Raw genomic sequence first — 18,413 nt, forward strand, 5'->3', positions numbered from 1 at the left:
TTGACATTTAAACACTTAAATGGGGTCTGTACTAAACCATGATGGATGTGTCATCCTAATGGTTGATCAATGCTTTTAAAGAGGAACAGAGTAAAGACAGGACTCTGATAACCAGCAACTGCAGCACGACACGACCAAATCCTCAAAATAATGGCAAAAAGACTGGGGCGTTTTAGTAGTCAATACAGCAGGAAATACAGAGGGAAGACTTAAGTCCACGCAAATGGACACAAAAAGGATAATGCAATCAAAATATGTTATCGAATCTGTCCTTATTTGGGCATCTTGACAAAGCCTGTGCAGCTGTAACAACAGCACTGACAGGAAAAGAAGTTTGGGAAGAGAGCGGAAGAAAAGAAAGGAGTAAGACAAGCAGTTAAGAAGACAAGACGAGGAAGGGGAAATCAGCCAAAGGGGAAAAAAAAAAAAAAAAAAAAAATAGAAGAGCGATAGAGTCAACACTTACCAAACACCCCGTCATGCTAAGCCCCAGACCTAACCGCGACCACCGCTGCAGCACAGCAGACTCACATGTTTACATCGACAGCAGGATCCCTCGAAGGTCTGTCTTTCCACAATCACAGGAGGAACTCACGCGAAAGCACAGAGGGGGGGAGACGACGACACACTCACACAAACCTAGTCTCTGACCTCCATCTTTTCACTCTCACTCACCCTCTGATTTGCCTCTCCATATCTGTTAAATACTGAGGAGAACAATCTTTTTACGGTCCCTCTAAGAGCAAACAGCTCGGGCAGGCTACTCGCTCTTCCTGCTCGCCTGCATGGATATCTGCTCTAACCGGACGAGCCGCTGAGGAACACTTTAGGGAAGGAAGTGACATCGACAGGTGCTCTCTCTTTCCTTCCTTCCTTCCTTCCCTACTCATGTAAACAATAACCACTTTCCTTCTGCAAGCCTAAATTGGACGTCCGTGGGCTATTTGAAATGAATGCATTGTCTTCTCTGGTATTTATTATCACGTTGTAGCTCAACTTAAGTGTCATTCTGGGGAAGGAAAGAGGTATGTGAAATGTCCCAGAGGGGAATTAACATAATTAATAATAGACAAAATCTATTTAGCCCAGTTTGCCCTGTGCTGAATTCTCAGGAATATGGAGGGCTGGAGCGAAGCCAGAGAGCAGAGGAGTGTGTGCGTATGTGTGTGTGTGTGTGTGTGTGTGTGTGTGTGTGTGTGTGTGTGTGTGTGTGTGTGTGTGTGTGTGTGTGTGTGTGTGTGTGTGTTTAACAGAAGGCAGTGTGGATGAATCATAGAGAGGGAGTGAGTCAGAGGGCATGTCCCTCCACAGGCTCACAAAGCCTGCTGGAGATGATCTTCCTGGTTGTCCATTGGCACAAGACAGGCCATGACTGTAGGCACTAAGCAACCAGAAGCTCCAAGTCAAACGTATCCCACTTCAAGACAACAAAGTGAACAAAAGTCCACTCAAACAACAGTTCTGCTTAAAACAGAAATCATCCCACACGCCGAGAAATGACAACTTTGTACTTTCTACTAAAAGTTGTGTGATTACAGTGACAACAGGGTGTTTGACGCAACTGCGCAAAAAAAAAAAAAAAAAAAAAAAAAAAAAAAAGTCCACATAGTTCGCACAGTTGATTTCTTCTCAATAACAGTGCGTGAGCCACCAGACAATTGTTGGTTCAATAAATGTCACTACAGTGCGGTTTCATAGAGATGAAGCATGAATCAATAGGCTCTTAGCACGGTGTGAACGGAGCAAACACACTACCTGTTCTTTGACGGAGGCCAGGATGTTGTTGGCGGTGTTGTCCGCCTCCATTTTGCGGACAGTTGAACTGTTACAGATGGTCAGCAGAAGCCCCTCCTCCGTCACTGAGCTCTGCTCAGGAGCTGGCATTCCTCCTGTGTGGACAAACACACACACACGCACACACACACAACATGATCCGTTGCTCTTCTGTAAAGACTAAAACAACACAATCTTGTACACACATAGCAGACCGTGTGCTTGTGTGCAAACACACTCCACTCTTAAATACACACCCCATGATACACAGAGGCGGCTGATACTGAGAAGTGACTATCAATGGTCACACACCACTACCAGCAATACACAAACACACCCACACATGCCATATGGCCCGAAGACAAAACGACTGTCTGTGTTTCACGTCTGTGATAGTGCAAATCAATGGCATATGGACGGAGACAACACACAATTTAAATGATGATCAGTGTCTGTAAAACAGTCTCGTAAAAAAATACAAAACAAACACGGCCAACGTTAATAGTGAAGCCAAAAAAACCACAAATTCAAATCTTAGCAATGCAGAAGCTTCCCTGAAATACCAAGCATGTGTGTGCATAGGGGAATACTATATATGTTTGCGTATAAGATGCAGCGGAGAGGTTGAAGAAGATGAGCGAGGGCTGGCTTTAAAAAAGAAAAGAAAAAATGAAAACAAGTCTTCAGCCCGACAGAAGAGATAAGGTGTTCCTGTCTCCTTCGCTCTCTCTGGCCTCTCATCCGGGATTGAAATAAGCAAGTAGGGCGAATAGTTATGGTCTCATTATATCTGTTGACAGAGAGAGTGTCGAGGGAACGCTGCTCAAGGTGGATTCATATTTACTAGAAGGAGCCTGTTGAGCCAGACAGGGAGGCTAAAGGCTGCGATGGCTGCCTCACAGCTCAGGGCTTCAGCAGCAGACAAAAGCAAGGAGTCTAATAACACAGGAGGTATGTGACCTAAGGGAATAGGGATTTCTACTATGACTTTTAGTGCCTTAAGAGATCCACTGCCACTGTCATCTCCAAGAAACAAACATAAAGACAAACTCCACCCGTTGGTTTCTATATCTTGATCTACATGCTGTACCTTACTCTACCACACAGAATGCAGTCACGGTGATACATATGGAGAGGAACAGTGGCTGCGAAAACCACCTTTAAATAACCATATGGTAATTTACTAACGAGCCATGCCACAAGCAACTGAACTCTCCACCCATGAAAGTGTGTATTAAAGCATTCCTAGTTAATAATGGCAGCCTAAGGGTAACTGGATGACGTGTGATACAGTAGCTTTACTGAATGAGTCAAATATGTGCCAACATCATCATTTTAAAGGGTTAAAGGGTCCTTTGCTGTCATGCAAAAGCACACGCCGACTTAAATCTGCATACACACACACACACACACATAAACACACACAGACACAGAGACAAGTAAGGAATAATTTAGCTCAGGCTGACAGCCAGTTTGTGTAAGCTGGTCGGGTTGTTTACAGTGAGAACATAAAAGTTTTTGGGAATAGAACAACGTGGGCGGTCCCCCAGACATTTGGGCGAAATGTGACCCTGAGGTATTCTGGGAGTCTGTCACCAAGGCAGCGTGAGCATTTCAAGGTGTTTGAGCCGAACCCGGGTCACGTGCCAGACGCGGTGTTAAATGACAGATAAAGGTTTTACTTCTCCCAAGTATGTTAGTCCGTACAGGATATTCCATGTATTCCCGTGTCGGTCTCCTGAATTCCTTTCCTGCTCATTCATGGTGTTGCAACATACCGCCCCGACTCCCTCCCACTCCCACTGCAGCCTTTGAATCAAGGACATGGCCCTTGATTCCCAGAAAACCCAGCGACAGGAAACGGGAAAAGCTGTTTGAATTTGAAAACTCCTCCTCCCTGACTTCTGCACAAACACAGGAGAACAACACAGACAGGACTGACTGAGTGCACATTTTTAAAGCTTACAGAAGTTGCCAGCCCGGTCGGGGAGGGCAAAATCCTTTCTTCTTTCTCTTTCAGTCTCTACTCACAGAAGGACAAAGAGAGGAGTGCAGCTACGGAGCTAGTTATGGGAATTGTCATGTAAATCACCATAGATTAAGTATAAAAATGAGCCTTATCAGGTCTGGCCTCTCTGTAACCCTTCAACACTTGATAAAAACACGCCCTTCATAGATAAACTGACTTACTAGCTTGTCGACAAAAATACTTTTCATAAAGGCTTCACCAAAATCTGTGAATATAATCTGTCCAAATGAATATTCTCAGCTAAAAAAATCTAAAATTGACTGTAGGAGAGCACACACTAAGCAGACTGTAGGAAATAGAACCACAGAAAAAACAGCATTGAAAAGTAAACAAATCCCTAACGACGGCACCATTAAGAAAAGAGAAATTTCCTTCTTTGTGTATCGGAGCCTACCTCTGAAATTCACCATTATATATATATATATATAGTCCAAAATGTTTTCACTCTGCTTAGCTTTGAGTTCTCAGCAGCTCTGAGATGGGAGTGAAGAAAACGATGCTGCTGTCAACCTACCACAGTCCTATTGGCACACGGCTGACTGGTTCTTCAACATTTCGCTTTGTGTTTCCCTCCAAATGCTGAGGGGAAAAATAACCTGAAACTGAACTGCCTAGCTGCTAAAAATTTGGTTTGTCAAGCGCTTAAGCTGCATTCACAACAAATCAGGTGCTGCGACGATCCGTTGCAAGGTTGAGTGGCAGTATGAGAGTGTCACTAAACAGACACACACATGTTTAACATGACTTTATATACATCACAATAATTGTTTTCAGTCAGAGTGTTTTCATGATCTTGACACTTACAACCGCACTTGAGGGCAGCTTCATTCAATTCACAGCAGCTAGACAAGAAAAGTCTGATGGACTGTCTCTTGTGCTGGAACTGTTGCAAGCAAACATTTCCCACAGAACTGCTCCAACGGGCATCCAAGGATTCAGCTTTTACACCAACTCCTGGGCAATTGGGGCAAGGGCATGTGTTTTTTTTTACCCTGTTATTTTTCTTTACTTTCTTGTGCTAAAGTTTTTTTCAACCCCCTTCCCCGAGGCAGCGAGATAAAAGTCTCTCACCGTCTCGCTGGTTACTCGATTGGTCACCACAGCTCGACTCTGCGCAGCATTTCACCAAAATGTGATTATGTTTAAACTTTTCCACCACAGGCTGCTGCGGTATTTTTTCAGGATCCCCAACCACTTAAGACCAAACACACTGCCCCGTCTCAAATGACTGGGAGGACTTGGCCTTTTTGCTGGTGGGAATGCCGCCTTAGGACAGTTTGAAGAGCAAGCACGAGACTGAGAAGCAGGTGAGAAGCCCGATCTGAGCAGCTTTCAAGGCTGTCATTAGGTGAATGCCTAAGGACCGTACTGCGTAGTTCCCACAGAGTAAAGATGACCTCATTCTGGTCTAAACCATGAGGCAAACCCGCGCCTAATTATTACCATTTTGGTTATTTCCCTTGACTGAGTTGAAAATAAACACTCTGTATTCCATTTTTGAGCATAGGTTATGACAAAATAAAACATGATTATCTTAAACAATATCTCTTTCAGTGACAGAGTTGTCCAACTATTCAGCGTGCTATAATAAGCATCTCTTTTACAAGACACTCTTTCTAGATGGCTAAATCTCCCATTTAAAGAATCATAATCCTCAATGTCTTCAAGTCTGCCAAGAAAAGTCTTAGCCTGATCCAACCCTGACTCCGATCACATGACCTGATCTACTGACCTCAGACTCCGGCCACTCCTCGGAGCATCTTACACAATCCCTGTTTCCGTGATTCTCTGTCTGGAAGATTAAATGTAGTTTATGGTTCAAGTAAGGCAAAGGAAATGGATGCAAGAGTGCAAACAGTGTGTTTTAAAAGAGCTTTTCTGAAGGGAATGTTCCTTAAGACGGATCTACTGTCCCAGATTCAAATACTGCCTTCTTGCATCAATTTCATCCACAGACACGAATTCATCATTTCTTTGATCCCTCTGAAAGCCACCTGTGCCTTGTGTCACCTTCTCCAAGAGCACGGCAGCATTAAATATAACATCGGCTGTCACACTGGCTACGTTTGCATGCACACAGGAAACCAGGTTACAGGGAGAAATCAGGTTAAAGCAAGAAACTAGAGAACACGTTTACTGGCACTATAACAACACGATGATTGTAACTCCTGTGTTCACATGCAGCTGGTCAGTAAACACATTTCTCCAAGGGAATACAACTGCATATCCATGTGTATAAGTGATATACCAGTAAAGAATTGTTTTTTTGCTGTTCAGAGCATTTGGATTGATGGTACGGTGAAAAGGTTTCCTTGACTGTGTTCATGTGTCTGAATTTTGCAAATATCCTTTCACGGTTAAAACCAACATGTTCATTTCAGTTTCTGTTTTAGTCAGACTTTCAATATGATTATTTGGAACTCAATGATGCATCACTATAATTAATCTTTCCTTTCATGCTGCCGTCACATTGATAGTACCCGTCTGTGTCGTTTGTCATACGATATGAGATGTGTTTTTATAAAAATATTCTTGGACACCTGGTTAAAAACGGAGAAATCAGGTTTCTACAGCAAAACTCTAGCTGTGTAACAAGGTGTTTTCTCTTAATCCCTAAATGATAATTAGGAACCCAGGTTACTGCGGACCTCTGTCTAGTGACTAAAGTGCATGTAAGCCTTTAATTCTCACTTCTACTTCAAGGAGAGTTGAACTGCCCTCACCACAACACATGCAGCGGTCCTCTGAGGCGACATCCACACGACTACTTTTCCATTTTGCAACGTTTACACTGAGCGTCCACCCTACATAGACAACAAACGAGTTTAAATATGCTACAGAAGCCAGGTACGTTTGAGAACTCAGCCGTTACCTCGTAGTGTGGACAGGCGGAAACAGAGAAGTTTGAAAAGTTTTTCCCTACGAAATTGTTTGTTTGTGTATATAGAAGAAGATTATAGAGGAAGATCTTATGTATTAGAGTCGTTTTCAGTTATGCTAGTATGGCTGGAAATCATTTCGAAAACAATGCTGAAACGCCTGTGTGGACTTAGATTGTTTTCGTTCTAAAACCCCGGTTTTAAAACGTAAAAGGTATTAGTGTTGATGTAGCAAAGTCAAAAGCTCGATTGTCTGTCAATCAGAGGAGGGAAGATTTGTCCTCAGGAGGCTGAGTGATACCAGGTCACAGACATTCAAAACAGACAAGATGAGCTGAGAAATAATGATAAATTACCCTAAATTTCAATTGCAGGGCGTCTCGGAGAAGCAGCAGTTCAAATGCTGATTGCTTTGACTTGCTGAGCTAAAAAAGTTCCGGGAAAATCTCCAGCTCAAAACAGAGCTGAGAGCTGATGAAAGGAATACACAGTAGGCCTCATTTCACATATACTGATGCTCTTTTTGGAGACAGAGAGGTGATAAGTAACAGTTAATTAGCTTCATCTTGAAACTCGTTTTTTATTTCCACATACAGAACCAGACATGGCCATCCATGAAGTGCTACACTGTGTAGTGAGCTAATAAATAGTTTGCTGCGTATAAAGCGCCCTTTAAACCTCGAAGCCGACATTGTGCAGGTTTTCATCCATACACCAAATTAGATGTTCACTGATTAAAACAGCTTCAACTTGTGCAGGAGGAGCTGATCAGTGAAATAATCTGATGAATTTTTAATGAAAACATGCATGCTCTCAGGCCCCTGTGGCACATCGTTGCCCATTGGCACTTAACTAGAGTGACCTAGCAGCATTATGTAGCATGTGAAAGCTTTCTGGGGAGGAATACAGTCCCATTACTAATCTCTCAGCAGCTACAACAACATCCCCAAAGACCCACAATGCTTAATTGCTTCTTTCACAAACTGTATTGACTTCCTTGAATGAACTTACATTTTTGTCCACATTTGGTCCAATGTTGTTAATCAGAGTTCACCAAGATGAACAATAAAAAATATTTCCGCCTCAATAAATCCCCAGAATGAAGACGGAGGTAGAAAAACACTTTTGCATCCGCTCAAAAAGCATTCACGACAGCGGCATTATGTTTTTTCAGCAAGTCAATGAATTCTGAAACAATTTCTGAAATCCCCTCCACTGCACACACTACTATTAGGCTAAACATTTGGTTAGGAAGTGCTGACCGAAGCCCTGACAAAGTAATTGCTCTGAGCTGATTTGAGAATGTGGGTAACACAAATACATCAATGGTCCTGTACACACCGCATGTCACTGATTAACCTTAACCTCAGACAGTACACTCCTAAGTATCCACATACTGTGACTTCTTAGGAGGCCACATGTGGAAAATTATTTTAAGGAGGATGACAAATTTTCTGTAAACCCATAATGGATTTGCCAGCAGAAATACACAAAAAAAGGTTATTATTAGATCCCTAGATGTTTCACTTTCTGCTGCTCTCAACAGCTGAAAATGCTTTGCTCATATTGACACACCCAGCAGCAAAAGGAATTTCTCCGTTCTAGAGCAGAAACATGTACATACAATCACTCTATCAATCATTACCCTGAATAGGAGAAAGAGAATGATGCAGCCACAAATAGACACATACCTGTTGTTCCGTTGTCCTAGGATTAAACGTGGTGACAAATATGAGGCTATGCGGAAAGGAGACAAAGAAAGTCCAACAGCATCTCCTCAAACATTCTCTACAAAGCGGACACGCAAAATAAATGATTCAGGCGCTGCACCCATGTCTACCTCACACCTTGTACCTCACCCCGAAAAAAATGTTGCAATAACCGGAGGCCGATCTGAACATGTGTGTCCACAGGGCAGGGCTTTCCTATGAGATAAAGCAGGAAACACAGTCATTATACAATCCATTGAACACACAAACTAATGCTACACGCCGCATGCACACTCCCTGAGCTGCACTTTATTTTGCAATCTACAAGGACATGGGAAAGATGGCTGCATATAATCAATGTTTGCACTGTGCGGCAGTGAAAACACAAGACTAACTTTCCGTTGAACAACTTCCTACAGTGATCATTCACCCTCTACATCATTTCCTCAAGACAATGCCTTGAATAATGGGGAGCAGAGAGGCTCGTCTGTCCCATCAGCTGTTTCCAACATGTCACCACCGGTAATACTTTGTGCCAGAGGAGGACATAAATTATTCTGATTGCATGCAAATCCCTTAAATAGAATCAGTTTGCGCTAGATAGACGGGCTTCATCCTGTCGCATATTGTTAGACGAATACATTCAACACCCTAATGCCCCTCTGCATTCAATTACAATGCAAACACAACTACAGCACCAGTGCTTCCTAAGAAGGTATTACAGCACAATGCTCTGTACGTCTCCAGAGAAGTCAATGCAATAAACTCATTCCTTCTGTAGCAGATGTGGCACCAGACAAATGTAAACAGAATATTTCATGCATTAAAATGACTGACAAGGTTGAATTAAATAAGTTTATCATGGATTTGGACATTTATTAGTTAACCTCATTTAACACCATGATAAAACGTGTTTAATCAATGCTGCAGTTTGATCAACCCTACACACTCCATTTGCTGTGTCAAACATTTTCCCACTGCTGAGCATATCAGATGGTCATCAAATGATCATGTTTACACTTCAGAATATGACAAAGAGATTATATGAACGGGCAAAATTGAAAATTAGCATAACAAAAAGGTCCTGCAATTGGCAGTTTCCTGGCTCTAACTATATAAGGTGTCTCTGAGGTGAATAACGTAGCTCGCTCAGCACCTTCTATTAGGACTGATTAGAGCAAGAGATGATCAATCACAAAGCTATGAATTGTATAAATGTAGCTTCCCTGACTGCTTCTTCATAAAAAGGGGCACTTCTGTAGGTGTGTTGTGATGAATTGGAAGATAAAAGAAAGACGGCTTGTCGTACATACACCTCGCTCTGTCTGACGACATATTAATGAACACTTCATGTGAGCGAGTGACTGTGTGAGAAATAATTATTATTAATACGACCAAGTATCCATTTCAGTTTTGTCCATGCCTGATTTTGCTTTCATATTGGCAGGATCCTCAATTATATTTTTTCACCCCCCAAAAAAAGGGATCCTGTTGCGAACAGCAGGTTTTTATTAGATCATTATTGTACGTCTATGACTCCAAAAGTTAGTGGACATATTTCAGCTAAATGACCATGTTGAAAGATCGGTAAAATACAGTCACATATTTGAAACTTGAGGGTTCCTTAGTGACAGAGTATGCAAATATTAGTGATTCTGGCAAGGCCTGTCCAATTTAAATTGCTTTAATATATCAACCTCAGAAGGTCTCCATCGTCTCCATCAATATGCTGCCTGTCATTTAAGACAAAAATAACCTGTGGTATAAGCAAAAAGCCAACGCAGCGCTTACTGCAGCAGTCCTACTTGTACATGAACAACTATGTATAAAAAGTGACGACAGATTGAAATCTGAGATTAATTTTGGGAACCAAACATGATAATCTAGGTTATTTAGACGTTTTATCTGCAAATATTCTTATGTTGATTGGAAATCACATGAATTATTTCAAGTCCTCGTTTGATTCTAATTGACAAGCGTCAGGCTACTAAGTTATGTTGTTAATATGCTTAATTTCCAAGGCATTTTGGGCCCTATAGAGTCCCACAACTGGCTGAAACAGATATTATTCTTTCACTGCAATATCATGCTGTTTCCATCAGCACTGTGTACAGTAAATGTGGTGCTTGGTAACAGATGAAGATATATTTGTTGGTAAAAACAACTGGTAAAGGTGTCTGCAGTTAATCAATTACTTAAACTCAGAAGTAGAAAACATGTAACATTTGTTATTGCTGTTGCTTTGCAAACATTCTTGCCTTCAGTCTACAATTTTTGTAAAGCAGGCGGGTCTTGAAAGTGTATCTGAGGATATCTCGCGTTACCTGACCACAATTATTGTTTTGATGTTGGCAAGAGTTTAACACTTTAGCCCACAACCGCTCAAATGAGAAATGCCCCAATGCTAACAACTTATTTGAAATAACCAGCAGTCCAACTTGGTATATTTACAACTTATTTTGGCCTCCTTTAGTTCTGGCCTGCGAGTTGGAAAGTGATCTCTAAGAGGAAGAAAAACCTCATCTATAATTCCCTCGACCTCAGACTGGTCGAACTGAATGAACTGAACCTTGCACCTGGTTTCCTTTAGTCAATGCCAACTATAATGACAGAATTATCATAAACTTAAAGACTCAAATATTTTATTGACTATTGCCAGCTCTATTTAACAGACATTGCTTATTAAAGATTATTTTGTTGGTTTACAATAAAACCATCTGCATTCAATTTGAATTGAAAGGAAAAGCAGAATGCCTTTAAGATCCAACTTAACACAAGTGAAGATGAACCTTGAAGAACCAAAGTAACAAGTGGAAAAATGTAAATGTGTAAAAATCTATTTCCTGTACTTTAAGCATCAGGACACCGACGTGCATTGAACCATGATGCAGAAAGGAATGCAGTTATTTAAGTAAATGTCAGGTCAGCCAACCTGCACCAGCTGGCCTTTAAAACCGTGACTTAGTTCAGGTGAGAATACATTACATTAGACATCCAAAAAAAAAATCTTTTTGAATTTATTGGCTTAGTTTAAAAAAAAAAAATGCTGAGAATAAAGGAGTGATTATCTCCAACTGCAAAGTCACTGCGTACTAAAGGGAATGTAGGGTTTCTGTTAGATGGCACCATATGGATAATCTATCAAAGGGGATTTAATTGAAAAAATAAATCACATCTCTCATGTTGGTAAAATAAATTCCCCTTTAGCTGTAATGATTCATAGAGGACGTGTCTGACTTTGCAGTTGTGCAGTTACTTGTTTTTTTTGTCTGGTGTGGGTGCAGTCACGTTCACCGTATCCCGTAGATATAGTTCTGCAAATCTTTTCTTATATCCAATGTATGACATAACAATATGCTATTTCTCATCCCAGTAGCCACAGAACATGTGCACCTCTTCTACGCCGTGTGAGTAAGGTTTTTTTATTTTGGCTGCAGAAATCTTAAATCTTAAAGGATGTGTGAGCACCTGGGAGTGAATGTCCATCCCAAAATAAGTGGGCTTTGGCATTGTTTGGGGTTACTGGTGCATGCAGAGGAGAGTGCACTTTGGAGGCCACAGTTCTTCCTGCGACAAAGAATGAGCCTTTTAACAGGTTAAATGGGTTTATAAGCTGGTATTGAAATCTTAGTTTTTCTTGTGAAACATCACAATTTTAGAATATAGGCACAAAAGAGCTTTTTATTCTGATATTTCTCTGCTTCTTGGGGTAGATCTGCTAACTAAGCTTTGTTCTAGAGAGTGAAGGTAACTTAAAAAGCAGTGTCTTGTTAAAGAACCATTGCCTCAAGGCTACAGGTTTTTCAGCTTTGATGTTGTCCCTTTATCATGACTCTGATAGAGAAAGAAAAGATACAGTATAAGCTTTGATATCACACTGCCCACACCTGCTTCACATTCTGCGACCAAATGCAAATCTTAGGAATCTATAAAATGCCATTTTAAATGTCATGTGCTTGAACTGTATCTGTCCATTTACTCTTGTGTTGGCGGAAATGGGTCAACAACTCTCCTTCTCTGGAGTTAATTTAACTTTGGTGCAGAATTTTAAATGCCTTGACATTTAAAAGAATACTTCACCCACAAAATGACCATTTGTATATAAATTACTCTCTCTGTGTTACCTTTAATTATTGAAACTTTCTCTCCCATGCCTCCATGCTGAACGAAGAATCCCAAAAGAGAAAGGTAAAGTCTTGCGGAATTGGAGTAAATGGGGGCTACGCTCAACAACAGCAAACCCATATTTAAACATCGATTTACAAACTCTTGCACAAATGGTGCAATACAATCCAAGTCCTATTTATCCAGTTGTATTATACTTCCCAAACACAAGCATCTTAAATGAAACCTTGCTATTTAAAACACTTTGGACTCCTCTAGACTCACATGGACAAGTATCCTGCCTACAAAACACGAGTTCATGCAGCAGTGTTTTAAATGTTAAGGTTTTGGTGAACTGAGCAAACACCTGGATAAATGAGACTTTGTTTTTACTACACAAGTTGTGTGAAAGTTCAGAAATGGATGTTTTGATATATTTCTCCTGTTGTTAAAAGCAGCCCCCAATTACTTCAACCCATCCAGACTTTTCTCTGTTTTTTTATTCTTAGTTCATTGTTGAAGTATGCCAGAAAACTAAACACTTTCTTCTCAAGGTAACACGGGGTGAGTAACTGAACAGATGGTAATTTTGTGGGTTAAGTATTCCTTTAAGAAGTGAATCATTTTCTTCTTGGCAGAGATTTAACGGAAGCAGGTGAGGCAGACAAGTCCTGCAGATTGTTTCAGTTTTCAGTTGTAGACTGGAAACAGGCGTAAAGCTTGTGCTCAGAATGTAACCTGACTTTGTGGAGATGCCTTCACCTTCAGACTAAATCCAGCCACTGAGCGTACTTACATACCACTCTGGAATGATACCTGATCCCAGAGTTTTTAAAGGTCTAAAACCAGAAGCGCACAGCCTTAGTGTATGTTTCTAGCTTGTGTGCTGAAACAATAAAACAAGTAAGTGATTGGTCAAAATTGTTTGATTCACATGTTAAGCCTGAAATTTCATAGGCTTGACAATCATCTAAAAATGATCAATAATCCCAAATTGCTGCCATTGAAACATCTAGAAGTGCTCTTGTTTTTAACAGCTCCGTTTGTAGGACTGTTGAGTTATTTACAACAGTATGGTATTAGTATAAAAAATTCACTGTTCAGCATTAAATGTCACCCTAGGTTGTGATATGGTTTTATGACTGTAGAGGTTACTGCAGTGTTTTCAGGGTCTCTATATATTATGTCATGCACTCTGCTGGGATGAACTCCTCCTTTTACCATCAGTCAAGAGAGAGCTTTCGCCTGGGGTGATAATGTGAGCAGCACTTTGAAATATTCAACAAGGTATTATGTGCCCTGTTGAGTTAATTCTGCAGCCACATAGCCTTAGATAGATGGGATTGTTGGAGCAACGAGCTTGCAGGAAGACTCTAGTAGTAAAGCTGCATGTGGAGCTAACAACAGTGGAAAAGCTCTTTCCCTTCGCCGCTGCCGTCCACATAGCAGACAGTGACGAGGGGCAGTCTTTCGGACTCAGCATGTTGGGCCTATGGAGGGCTATTATAGCGGACAAAAATCTATTGTGCCCGTAATCTCTGAAAGTGCTGACATGCTTTGTGTTCTGCATTATCTTTAGCTGTCTGCGATCCAACCAAAGCATTCAATCTAGGGCTCTTTCAGGAATCTATGTACATATCTAGTTAGATCAACAATCAGCCAGCAGCCGCACATGTCAAGGCTTATCCGCACAAGCCATCGCAAGCTGAATATGCGAAGTGTGCTTCTTTATTTTGTTGGATTTTTTTTATATATGACAGGTAAGCACGCCAAATGAGCTGTGCTACTAATTCAAAGTTAAGAATTAAGCTTGGAATCGCCCTTTGTTGAATCTGCACAATATACTTCAGGTATTGAAAAATCATATTTTACAATTATAATAATAATCATTTAAGTCTCCAGATTGATAAAACAAAGAGAGATTTTACAGGTTCACAGAGGAATTCCCCTACTCTGCTACAACATGTGGTTGTTCTCAAGGGAGGCAGGAGAGAAAATCTCTTTAGACTACACCATGCAAATGTGGGGTGGAATGAAGCTGCAGTATGTGGGTTGGGATTTGTTGAAAACGTGCTTCTAGTAACCATTATTATCATCCCACACTGGAACCACACCTAAGAAGCTTTTTTCACATAAAAACAACAACTAATAAATCACAAATCTATTGTATATCTAAAATAAAACTGAATACTTTTGCACACTCCTCAAAGTATTCAGTATAGAATTTGAGTACAACACAAACATTCAATCATAACATCAGTGCATTATCTGTATGGCTATCAATTCCGCGTTCATTTTAGGAATACAGTGATATCATAAACATATTAAATTGTTTATTCAATGGTTGGTAACGGAGTAAAGAAAACACAAAAGGCTGACTGCCGCTGTAAAAGCTCTACTTTTAAGATCATAAGAGAGGCTGACCTTATCTTGCCTTGCCGAGAGAAAAGGGTTGATACTTCAGCACTTTACTTTAAATACAGCAACGCCAAGAAACAATACAAACAACCGTTTTGTTTCCAGGCAAACCGGCTGTGAGGCGAAGAATGGAAATTCTTTCTTTCCCCCTCTTTCTTCACTTTCTTAAAAGAGCGGGTAAAATACTTTTTGATCGTAGCAGGGGAAAAAAGCAAATCTGACATGTAAAGTAAGGGTGAGGGCTTAAGCCTTGATTTCAAGCCAGAAATAGGGGTGAAAAAAGTACAAGGAGGAGAGGCCTGCCAAAGGGCGTTAACCATTCAACTGTTGTCAGTTCCCATTAAAAAGAACTCACCATGAAGACTGGGTCAAACAATCACACCAACACACAAAAGGCCTTTTGCAATTGTTTGTGTTTTTGTCTACTGGAGTACAAGGTTGCTCTTCATGCAACTTTTTCTTACGTCTATAAGTATTCTACCCGCTTAACCAATACAGAAAGTTTCACAGACATGGATCATCATCTTGTAAAAGCGAAAATTATGAATAACGTGCGGCATAACAAATGTAACTGACAGTGGGTTGGTTGAATGCCCGATTTGCTGAAACCTCACTCCTTGAGCCAAACAGAGTGTTGCTGCTAGGAGTTCCTGCAGCTCCTACTAAAAAAAAAAGCAAAAAACAGAGGGAGAGTCTGACTCTTCGAACCAACGTCCTGCTGTTCTTTCAATTTAACAGTAAACCACTTTCAATGACTGTCATCTGTGTGTCTTTTTCTGTAATGTGAATCACGAGAGGAGCAAACTAGCAATTCCTCCTTGGTGTGTGTGCATGTGTGTGCATGTGTGTGCGTGTGAGAGACTTAGTGAGAGAGAGTTCACATATGATCTCATCTGCCACATGCACTTTCACTGTTGGCTGAAATAAAATGTGCACTATGGCAACATCAGTGATGCAGGCTGATAACCTTTCAACACTTGCATGGCAACAGGGGAGACTTGGAGCACTACTCAGCATCTTCCAAGTGGCAAGAGGGGTTTTAGACTTGACCTTTGATGAATAGCTGTCAAAACACAATTAATAACCACTTCTTCAATCTCGTGTTTTCTTCTGTTTTTAATCAGACTTAAACAGAGGGATTAAAGTAATTTATACATTATCTATTACCATGGAAATAACGTTTTTTCAAACTGAAATGATAGTGACAGTTCAGGTACTGGGTTATTATAAATAGAAGTTGAAGAATGAGCAAAGGGATTTATGTTGTATGTGAGACAGGTATAATATTGTCAGAATCAGAATCAGCTTTATTGGCCATGTATGTGTAATCATTCAAAGAATGGTTTTTTTTCTCCGTTGTTCACAACATATACAGAAACAGACAAATAAAACATAAACATTAAACTACTATTTGCACGTATAATTATAAATATATATAAAACACTACTATTTGCAAGTATAATTATAAATATATATAAAAAAGTATGTATAATTAGGTGCATTGTGCAAAACGGTGGTAATATTGCAGTATGACTAATTAAATATACATCAGTGTGCATTTCAAACCAGACCTACTTTTTACACCAAAGTGGGACAAAGCAATGGACATGTGTCTGCTAAACATGTGTGAGTTAGAATATATACCTTATTTAAGCATGCAAAAATAATGCTGCATTAGGTTGGGTAATTTGACTTTTTTTTTTTATTTATTATTATTAGCTTCCGGGGCAATAAAGGTGAGTCCATCTTGTCCTAAATGGGTTATTCTTGCACGTTGCAAGGCAATGGGACAGCAGTCACTCCACACGTTAAAAGAAACCCGCCCCTGCTTAAAATGCAGATTAGGGTAATTAAACATGGCGTAGTGAACGTGAGGGTAAAAGGTAAGTGTATCCTGTGGGAGCAGGGAGCAGGGATCTCCACTCCCCCTTTATTGCCCGACCTCGCATTCCAGAGATTCCCACACTCCAAGCTCACCTGCCCGCTCCTTCACCACAAGGGCAATATCAGAGACAAATCAGGCTGCTTTTTTTTTATTTTTTTTGGGGGGGGTGTACCGGTTAAAAAAACAAAAACTAAACTAGCAGAGAAACTGTTTATTTACGCTCGCCAGCCAAGTTTTTCATCCAAATGGTTTGCCATCGAGGGTCCCTCCTCGGTGTGCGTAATCGGCCGAGGACTCGGTCACAAGATCAAGATTATCGTAGTATTAGGTCCTCTCCCGCTGTGAGGAAGCCTCAATAAGTTGTTTCCCTGTGTTTTGCCCCACGAACACGTTCTTTGCACAGTTATTTCAACACTTTTCCACCAGTCCATATACCCTCCTGCCTTGCGCACAGATGCTTTTTTTTTTAATTTTTTTTCCCCTTACGTTTTACACCAATTATTCTGCAGAAAGTGAAGGATCTGTTGGGGGGGGGGGGGGGGGGGACAAAAAGCAAAATGAAATACCTTAGGAGGACTGTTGTTCCTCTGGCTGAGCTGCCGGCTCGAATCTACATTGGAAGACGCAACTTCATCGGTAAAGTCCCGTCGTTTAGTCCCATGCATGTGGACGAGTGAAACGCGCCTCCATGGTCGGGAGGAAGAAGACTACCCCCTCTTGCGCTGTTCCCTCCGCTTCCACCAGCAGTCCCAGGCAATGCGAGCGTGCATGACGTCAGTGGGAATGTGTGAGAGCAATGCGCACTCCTGATTGGTTGCGAGGGGAGCAGAGGGCGTTCCACATGGTGTTTGCAAGAGCTGGGTGAGCCAATGAGAGAGGAGATGATAGTTTCCTTGGTTACAAATTTTGTCAACTTCACAGAGCAGAGGGATAAGACAAGGTAAGCAAGGGTTCAGTGGGTTAAATGTGCACTTGCATAGCAAAGGCTTGATACTGGTTTGTTGTGGTTTTGCAAAGTTTGTGATTTTGGGCTATACAAAATACATTGAATTGAATTGAGTTCAAATTGTTAAGCATGGCTTGCTTAATTTTTCCAAACAACAGTGCAAACCCAAAGGTAGGGCTTTCACTTTATGTAAAATCATGTTAGGTTGCTTTTATATTCTGACTCCTTACCTTAGCTTGTCATTTATTGTAATATTTAGAAAATAATAATATAGGTCTTCATGTTACTGACATGAACAAGAAAAAGCAATTGTCATCAATTGATCCAGAACATAACGTCAGTTTTTTTTATTTTAGTCGTTGATTAAATCCTCTTCTGCATACTTCACATTAACCCTCTACACATTGTACACAGCTGACACATTGCCAGCGAGGCCAGACATTTTCAAAGCTTAATCCAAAACAAAGACGTATAGATGTTCAAGAAAAATATCTAATCACACTGTGTTCACCACCCGTCCCCTGCCAAACTCTAAAAAATGTTAGTCGACTGATTACGTCACGCAGACCTTGATTGCAAAGTTTGTTTTTTGTTTTATTGCTGTCAGCTTGTAGTCTCCTGTTAGTTATTTGAATGACCCCACAAAAGCCAGGTACCTGTGCAGGTGAAA

General features: G+C 40.8%; 1 protein-coding gene across 4 annotated transcripts in view; it reads right to left on the reverse strand.

Moving 5' to 3' along the window:
• LOC129104279 (plakophilin-4-like) overlaps positions 1–17,536 on the reverse strand; it is a 72,631-nt gene extending 55,095 nt beyond the window's left edge. For 2 of the 4 annotated variants that reach the window (XM_054614876.1, XM_054614875.1), the window contains exons 1-2: positions 17,364–17,452; positions 1,756–1,889 (exon numbers count right to left, since the gene is read on the reverse strand). In XM_054614876.1, the coding sequence (XP_054470851.1) occupies positions 1,756–1,884 (129 nt within the window). In that variant the 5' untranslated portion in view covers positions 1,885–1,889; positions 17,364–17,452. Of the gene's footprint in view, positions 1–466; positions 488–1,755; positions 1,890–17,363 lie in introns of those variants that run through there. The other 2 variants (XM_054614877.1, XM_054614878.1) reach the window with 2 other exon arrangements.
• Positions 17,537–18,413: the final 877 nt, after the last annotated feature.

The sequence above is a fragment of the Anoplopoma fimbria genome, chromosome 16 (genome assembly GCF_027596085.1).
Source record: "Anoplopoma fimbria isolate UVic2021 breed Golden Eagle Sablefish chromosome 16, Afim_UVic_2022, whole genome shotgun sequence".
Taxonomy (NCBI): domain Eukaryota; kingdom Metazoa; phylum Chordata; class Actinopteri; order Perciformes; family Anoplopomatidae; genus Anoplopoma; species Anoplopoma fimbria.